This window comes from Lissotriton helveticus, chromosome 10 (assembly GCF_964261635.1).
Source record: "Lissotriton helveticus chromosome 10, aLisHel1.1, whole genome shotgun sequence".
Taxonomy (NCBI): domain Eukaryota; kingdom Metazoa; phylum Chordata; class Amphibia; order Caudata; family Salamandridae; genus Lissotriton; species Lissotriton helveticus.
The window spans coordinates 360257620-360266772 of NC_136071.1; the positions used below are offsets into that span (position 1 = coordinate 360257620).

General features: G+C 40.3%; 1 protein-coding gene across 3 annotated transcripts in view; it reads left to right on the plus strand.

Annotated features, from left to right (window-relative positions):
* The window catches only part of LOC144783957 (uncharacterized), a 223005-nt gene extending 217207 nt beyond the window's left edge, over nucleotides 1-5798 (plus strand). For all 3 annotated transcript variants that reach the window (XM_078662686.1, XM_078662687.1, XM_078662685.1), the window contains one exon: nucleotides 1585-5798. In XM_078662686.1, coding sequence (XP_078518812.1) covers nucleotides 1585-4913 — 3329 coding nt within the window. In that variant the 3' untranslated portion in view covers nucleotides 4914-5798. The remainder of the gene's footprint in view (nucleotides 1-1584) is intronic.
* The last annotated feature ends 3355 nt before the right edge of the window (nucleotides 5799-9153 follow it).

The following is a 9153-nucleotide window of genomic DNA, read 5'->3' on the forward strand; positions in this document are numbered from 1 at the left end:
CACAGAAGAAACCACAACTACCATGCCGTCCATTCATTCCAGAGCTCCCACAGATCCCAGTCCTCACTATATCAAATGATGACCCCCATCATCACACCACTCACCCGGATCCAAAAAACCTCCATCACCAAAGACGTATACCCTGATGCTTGGAAACACGTCAGTCTTCTCCACCCTTCCTCAAGAAACCCTCAGCAGACCCAACAATTTTAGCTAACTACACCGACCAATCTCCTTGCTATTGTAACTGGCGAAAGTCCTGGAGAAGATAAGCATCAAATGCCTAGCCACCAACATCGACAAAAACCATCTCCTCAACAGCTCTAAGTCCCAGCCACTGCACGGAATCAGTCATCATCGCCACAGCAGACAACATCCTTATGAAAGTGGGCACTGAAGAGACTGCAGCCCTAATCTTCATGGACCCCACGCTCAACACCATCCCCCACCCCTTTCTAATCTGACAACTACACAAAGCCGGCATTCAAGGACCCGCACTTCCATGGATATGCTCCTTCCAGGCTGCACTTAGTTTGTCAAGGGTCATCACTCACCCCTACTCTTTTTAAAATCTACAAAACCTAGATCACTAACATCATCCGCACCAAGAAATTAACGTCTTATTAACTGACAACATCCAGTTTATACTCTTCGTCTCAGACAAGACACTGAGCATCCTGATTAATTTCTTTGCCTGCATGACCGAAGATGCTGAATGAATGAAAGGCTACTGACACAGGTTAAACATGAACAAAACAAAAGTGACTGGCCAAGTCAATGAAGTTGCTGCCACCTGCTTCATCACACTAAAGATGCTGAAGAAGATGTTTAAACTGCTCACTACCAGCACCTGACGATCCGTTATTCAGGCTCTCGTGACTAGCAAATTGGACTATGGAATTACTCGATAAGCCAGCATCAACATTTAACTGATCAGACCATACAAAACTCACGCTCACCCTCCCGATACACACATTACCCCTCACCTCAAGGAGCTCTACTGGCTCCCCATCCACAAACAAGCAATATTCAAACTCCTCATGCACACATTCAAAGCCTTACATAACATGGGCCCTGCATACCTCTGCTCATCCGGACTCCTAATTGCACACATTCCCCCAGAATATGCAGGACAAGCGGTCATAAATTCTACCTCACTCCTAAAGCCTGAAAGGACCTGCCCCTGCAGGTTATAGTCGCTTTCTCAGTTCTTGAATTCTGAAATATGTGGCCTTTCAACCAGAACAGGCCAGTATACACCTTCTTTCAGGGCCAATATGCCCTCTAGAATATACACCTTAATTAATCCTTTAGCAATCTGGTGGGAGAAATGATTTATTGATGGATGCATTTTACTGTATGTTGAGAAGGACTTCTATAATTTGGTACATTGCTGCCTAACTCCTTGATGACCTTCAAATGTCTGAAACATACTACACATACCTGGATATTATGCCTTGGTTTGCCCACTCACATACCCGCTTGTTCATTTGTTTTAACCTCATTACAGTTTAAAGTTGTGTTTTCTTTGTAGATTTCGCAAGTAAAAATAATGGTTGTATTTCTTGGTTTTAAATTTCGCAGGTCAAGTGTCACAAAATGACGTGAGGGCGGAACAAGATGAAGATTCCTTTCTTCAGCAGGAAGACCTGCTAAAAACATTGCAGGAACTTCCAGAAAATTGTTATCCAGCAGCAAACCAGAACATACATGGAAGTAACCATCAGACTGCCACTGATCCCCTAGAAGGAAACTTGAGATTCCAGTTTGAAGAATTGACTGAATTGGATAGCAGTTTTCGGGAAATCACAAATGCAATCTTGCAACAACATCAGCGGAACTTGCCTGGTCAGTTTGTTTGCACTGACTGTGGGAAACACTTCCGCCAGAAGCACTCTCTCCAAACACATCAGAGAATCCACACAGGAGAGAAACCATATAAATGTAAGGAATGTGGAAAATGTTTTCGGCAGCAGCCCAATCTCATCACCCACCAGAGGCTTCACACAGGAGAAAAACCTTACATATGTACAGTGTGTGAGAAACGCTTTAGTTGTAAGCAGAACCTCATCACGCACACCCGAACTCACACTGGTGAGAAACCCTATGGATGCACAGAGTGTGGTAAAAGATTCAGCCAGAAGGCAAATCTTAGAACCCACCAAAGGACACACACCGCAGAAGGTAAAGAAAAAGTCAAGCGAATTCGGGGTGAGCATGGACTCTGTGCTCCAAAGGAGAAAAAAACGTACAATTGTACTGAATGTGTGAAGGTGTTCAGCAACAAACAGATCCTTATAAACCATCTGCGGATTCACACAGGTGAGAGGCCGTTTCAGTGCACGGAGTGTGGGAAAAAGTTCATTCAGAAGCAGCATCTGCAGACACACAGAAGAGTTCACACTGGAGAGAGGCCTTTTTCATGTACTGAATGTGGTAAAAGTTTCACACAGAAGTCCAACCTTGTAAAGCACCAGATAAATCATACTAGGGAGCGATCCTATCTCTTTTCTTCTGTACGAAGAAATCCAAGGTCCCGCTCAGGTGAGAGGCAGTTCATATGCAATGTCTGTGGGAAAAGTTTTCGTTGGTGGTCTGCTTTAACAAGTCACCAGAGAATTCACACTGGAGAGAGACCTTATAGGTGTCCTGATTGTGGAAAAAGCTTTAATCAGAAGCCTAACCTTTTAAGGCATAGGAAAAACCACACCGGAGAGAGACCTTATCACTGTACTGAATGCAGGAAATCCTTCATTCAGAAGCAGCATCTTGTGTCCCATCAAAAAATTCATACTGGTGAAAAGCCCTGCAGGCGCAGTGAGATTTTAGGTAACTTCATTGTGTTTAAGGAGCCTATTACGGGGGGAAGACGGTTTGGGTGTACTGATTGTGGAAAGAACTTTACCCAGAAGCAAACTCTAATTTCTCACCAGAGAATTCACACAGGAGAGAAGCCCTATGCCTGCCTCGAGTGCGGGAAATGTTTCAGATGGAGGCCAAATCTCATCACACATCGAAAAAGGCACACTGGAGAGAAGCCTTATACTTGCAACGAATGTGGAAAAAGTTTCAGTCAAAACGCAAGCCTGAAAAAGCATCAAAGGATCCATACGGGGGAAAAAGTGTGTGTATGTGGTACGTGTGTGAAGGAAGAGGTAGCTGAAGGGGAAGATGTAAAACCATTTGCCTGGATTAAATGCCAGCAGAAAAGAGTTAGCAGGAGACCAAGAGCCCCTCTGGTTAAACAGGACTACCCATGCTCTGAATGCCACAAAGTTTTCCACCACAAACAAACTCTTATAACTCATCAGAGGATCCATACAGGTGAGAGGCCTTTCGCTTGCACAGTATGTGGGAAGAGCTTTATCCAGCAGCCACATTTGAGGACACATCTAAGAACTCACACAGGAGAAAGACCTTTCCCTTGTACTGAATGTGGAAAAAGCTTCAAGCAAAAGGCAAGTCTTGTAAAACACCAAAGAAATCATGCTGCAGAAGCATTGTATCTGAAAATTGAAGGTGGGGTAGATGTGGGCTCAGAGCAAAACCTTAGTATGTTGCTTGGAAAACACATGAAAAGTGAGAAGAAAGGTTTCTTCCGGAGAAAAATGAAAGCATTTCCAGGTCAGCGAGAGTTCATCTGTAACATTTGTGGCAAAAGCTTCCATTGGTGGTCAACGTTAACCAACCACCAGAGGGTCCACACTGGTGAAAAACCCTATCAGTGCCATGAATGTGGAAAACACTTTTCTCAAAAGCAAGCTTTGATAGGCCACCGGAGAACCCATACCGGTGAGAGGCCTTTTTCATGCCCTGATTGTGGAAAAACATTTAACCAAAAGCCTAATCTTTTGAGACATCGTAGGTATCATACAGGGGAGAGGCCATTCAACTGTACGGAATGTGATAAAAGTTTCATCCAAAAGCAACACTTGGTTTCCCACCAAAAAATTCATGTCGAAGAGAAACCGTACAAATGTAGCGAGTGTGGGAAGTGCTTTCGTCGTAAGACCAATCTTTTAACACATCAGGAAACTCACTCACAGGATCGGTCCTTCCCATGTGAGCAGTGTGGGAAAAGCTTTTCTCAGAAGCAAACTCTCATTACTCACCAAAGAATTCATACTGGTGAAAAACCATTTCCCTGCACACTCTGTGGGAAAAGTTTTACTTGCAAACAAAACCTAATTATACACCACAGGACACACACTGGAGAGAGGCCGTATTCCTGTAGTTTATGTGGGCGAAGCTTCAGCCAGAAGCCTAATCTCTTAAAGCACCAGAGACTACACTCTATACATCGACTAAATGAAAATGGTGAAAATGTTGATGATAAAATACCTCCTAAAACTCAGGAAGGTGGAAAACCAATTTCTTGGACAGAATGGGTGGAGAGGTTAAAGGAGAGCTCAAACCTCCTCACCACCCCAAACTGTTTTATAGGAAAGCGGAGATATTACTGCTCTGAATGTGGTGAATATTTTAGTCACAAGCAGCCCTTCCTTGCTCATAGAAGAACTCACTTTGGAGAGAGTGACTGTCCTGAAAGTGAGGCAGTCTTTGGGCTAGAAAGAAAGCGTAACCCTCGTCCGAAAGTCCCCCGTGAAGAAAGGGAGCTGATCTGCAATGAATGTGGGAAGAAGTTCAATTGGCGTTCTTCTCTCCTTATCCACCAGAGAAAACACACAGGAGAGAGACCATATAAGTGCAATGATTGTGGGAAAACCTTCAATCAGAAGACCAATCTGACAAGGCATCAGAGACGGCACACTGGTGAGAAACCTTTCAGCTGCAGTGAATGTGGGAAAGGTTTCAGCCAGAAGCAGCATCTTGTAAACCACCAGCGTGTCCATTCTAAAGACCCTGTTCAAAAGCTGAGACAAAGAAAGTTTGGAAGTAAAACTGTGAAATGATGCTATAGACTCTGAATGCAATAGAAACATTTCAGAAGAATGACTGTGGCCATCTTTAGACTGTATGATGCTCTGAATTTGTACTGTAAACGCAGTGGGTTACATGGTTGAAGAAAATGTAGTCTTTCTGTCTGCAAAAGCAGAGGGAGTGTGTTAAACCTGCATGTATGTAATATGTCTAAAAATCCAAAGTCCAAACAACACAGTCTTTTTGTGCCATCAGGCTACTGTGCAATTGGAACAGAGTGGGGATGCCTGAAGAATATAGTAAAAATCTAATTGTTTCCTCTTAGATTGTCCTCCTTAGCAGAAACTGCAGATGAAACTCCGAAATGATGTTGTGATTTGTACTTCTTTTGCTGGTGAGATTTCTTTCATACCTTCTCAAAAGGATGATTGTGAGCCATGTCTTCTGAGAAGGATGGTGCTTGGTGTGAGCTGCGCAGTCTATGCCCCGATATTTCGTTGTTCTGTGCTCTCTGGTAGATTAGAGAAAAGTCTGATACAGCAAGAGCAAACAGAACATACTGATTATGAAAGGGTTCTGCCATGAAACCGTGCTTTGTGAATGACCATTGGTTACCAAATCCTAGTTGGTCCCTTTTTAGTTTTCTGCATAAAAGAACTGGAGAGATTTTGGTTTGTGAAAAGGTGTGCCTGGTACAAAAGTATAGCCAAAAAGGAGTTCTGAATGTGATGGACATACTTGTTCTTAGGCCCAGTACATTAGAGTTTAGATATGAAGTTGGTTTTTGGTTGAGCTGTTAGCCAAAGGAATTGTTAACTATGAAAACAAGTATACTACTGGTTTATTTTTATGGGAAAGTTTTTCCCTTGACATTTTCTTTAATAAAGGTCTAATGACCTAAGTTATTTCCTTCCCCACTTGGATGATGCAAGAGCAGGCACTCATTTGTTCATCTCCCATATATGGCTGACAAATTGCATGCCATTAAGGAAACTACTTCCGTAACGGAGAGGAATATTCTTGTGGAAATGTTAACTCTGGTCTCGGTCTTGTGATCACTGGTGGTCATAGTTTTTTTTATTATTTATAGAGCTATAGTACTTCGCACATACAACTTATAATGGCTGTCTCTTTCCTGTCATTGTGACTTTTCAAATATTTATAGCAATACAAATAACAAAACTTCTGGAACCACTTTATCAGAATGAGGCCTTTCACAATGCAACAAACGTGCACAATCAATCTTTCTGGGTTTTTGGGACTTGCTACCAAAGACAGTCCTAGTGTTCCTTGTTTACACCCATTTCCTTAGACTCCCGGACAGAACTTTGAGCTTTCTTTTCCATAGCTCTTTTTTCTTCACTTGTAGCATTCATTTCTGTCTCATCACTGTTTCTTCCCCATACTTAGCAAATGCTCTCACTGCCAAGTTGTAGTAGCAAATTTCTACATATGTAATATTCAAAATCATGAAATCTGCAGCATGTTACTTGGTCTTCTGAAATCAAATTTAGTATTTTCTGCTTTTTTCAGTTTAGATGTGAACACTGTCCTTTGAATGGAATGAATTTATCGTTTGTCATTTCAGTTCTAACAACAAGGCCATGTAGGTTAATCTTTATTAGGTGAAGGCATCCTCTCCCGTATCTTTTGCAATGAAACCAACCTTGTTTTTTTCTGGAAACTGTGAAGCAAAGAGAAGAATCTACAAATATACAGAATTTGTTTTTTATTGGCTCTATGTGCAGAATCCCACTTTCTGTTCCTCCTTCTCTGCAATAAAATTGGCATTTTTGTTGATCCCAGCAATTTTAGGAATGTGCAAGTTGACAGAATTTTATCAAGCAATTACGACTTTAAACCTTCTGTCCATGTGCACTAAAATTGTTTTTTTTCAGACTATTGTTGAAGGGCTTTTTGTGAAATTGGTGTGGTGGTCTTGGTCAGCTGGCCATATGGACACTGTCTTAAAAACTGCATCACATCTGGCAGTATTAGTCATAGTTTTGGGCATTTCTCCCAAACTTTACATTTACCACAGATGATGATACTGTGAATAGTTGGGTACATTTAGAGAGCCACTGTAGAAAAGCGTGTGCTTCCTACTCCCGTGCTGCACTTGCTCTATGATTAGTTAGAGGCCCTTTTCAATGTACTTTATCTTAAACATTTCACAAACACTGAATTCACGTAAAATGTGCATAGGCTACTGTGCACCTTCAATGATTGCTGGAAAGTCTTACATCTTCATGGTGTCGCTTTATATTATTAGGCCCGATGGATGTACATAAAATGTCTCATTGGTGCTTACATGTTTTTCGACTTTGGAGAAATCATGCATGTTTGCAGTTCTTTCTTGGCTACAGAACGATTCTAGAATATTTGGAGAAATTACTTTTACAATAGATGTGGCAGCCACCTAGAAAAAACATCTTTTGAAATATGTTAGCGTGATGTCTCCAGTGGAGCATCTTCAGTGTAAAGAAATGGGTGTAGAGCCTGTTCAAGTTCTTTTTGAAAAAGCTTGTTCATAGGTAACAATACCTTGCTGTTTTCTTTTGAGATTAACCATTAGCCATTGCCATACAGGTGTTTTATTTCCATAAATGTTTACATTTTTTGAAAAAGTTTGTTAGCCCCAAGGCAAATGCATTTCATTGTTTTCATGTGCAGGAGGCACTTGATTTTTTTTTTTACAGAAGTATCATTTCTTCCACATAGTGCAGTTTTCCTGCCTTTCCATAATCTTGGTTATGATCTATCTTCCCAACTATTTAACAGGATACGTTTTCATTAACAGTCCTGCTCTACTTGTCTATGCAGTGGCCAGCTACACAGGTAAATGAGAAAACAGTTTCTTTTTTTTTGTGTATCAGTAACTCTCCTGAGGTCATTTGTTGGTACCTCACAAACCAGTTCTAAGTTGCCAGTATAGATAGCTATTTCCCAGGGTGTGCTGTATCTTTAGGTGGAAGAAAATGAGCTGGTCCTGTAACATTTCACTTTAACTCAACCCTTGGCATAGTTCATGCAGTCGGATTCACTGTTTAAGTTATTTCTACATATAAAAATGTTAGGTCTGTGCATGAATATTTTTCTAATTTTTAAGAAGAGTGAATTAATCCACAGCTTTAGTAGTTCTATATTTTGTTCTCTTTGGTAGTATCCGAGAGGACATCTGATAAGTGAAAGCACAAGCAGTGTACTCAGGAGAGTGGAACCATAGAGATAACAGTGATTTTTTTTTTTTTATTCTTTTTTTTTATTTTTTATCATAGCATTTGTTATCATTCATCCCCTGCTCTTACAAATAACATTTTCATGAATAATATTGGTAAAAGGACCCTAAGAATTTCCTGCCCCGCTCTGTGGAGTTAATTTGAAGCAGCTTCCATGACGATAGTGGCAATTGTTGCTTAGGACATATCTTCAAGGCAGCTGTGTCCCAGATAGAAAAAGCAAGGTAAAAAGTTGGTATCGGGAAGAAAATGTTTTCTTTTGTTATGTAGGTATATCTTCACAGATTTTTTTTAACACTCTAAAACGCATATATATAAATATATATATAAATATATATATGTGTATGTATGTGTGTATATATATATATATATATATACACTTGAAAACACTACAGAAGATTGTTGTAGAACTTTTTCTTGTGTGCGGATGTACAAAGTTAAATTGCAACACATCATGGAAGTAAACATGAACCAGTAAAATAATCTATATTAAGGCTGATATAAATATAATGAGAGCAAAAACATTCTTTGTGTTTCTTTTGATTTGAAACAAAATGTGCACTTCCTGTGAAATCTGTCCCTACAGATTTAATTTGGTGCTGACAAAATGCATGATGCATGCAGGTATATGTAGGGCATTGGGTTTGCAGTGGGTGAATGTCTCATTCTAGATTATGGCATCTTTAATGTTCATAAATTATGAATGCCTCTGTCAGTGCACAGGGTTGTGTGAAAAACATATCCCAAAGAGGAAACCAGTCTTTCAGAAGTAAATATGCTACCTATAGATTTTGCTGCCTTTTTTAGTTAAAATTACATGTACATCAATTTATAAACTGTAGTTTTGTTCTTTTAAAAGGAATGTAATCAAGAGGTGGATTCAGATTGCAGACTCAAATTCCGTTTTGTCACTTTTAGTTTAAGGCAGTACTTTAACTTCAGCATAATCCCATAAAGCAGTAGAATGACAGGTTTCGTTACATTTTATGAGGAGCAGGGATTCTCAACACAGTGCTAATCTGCTTTTCTAGTA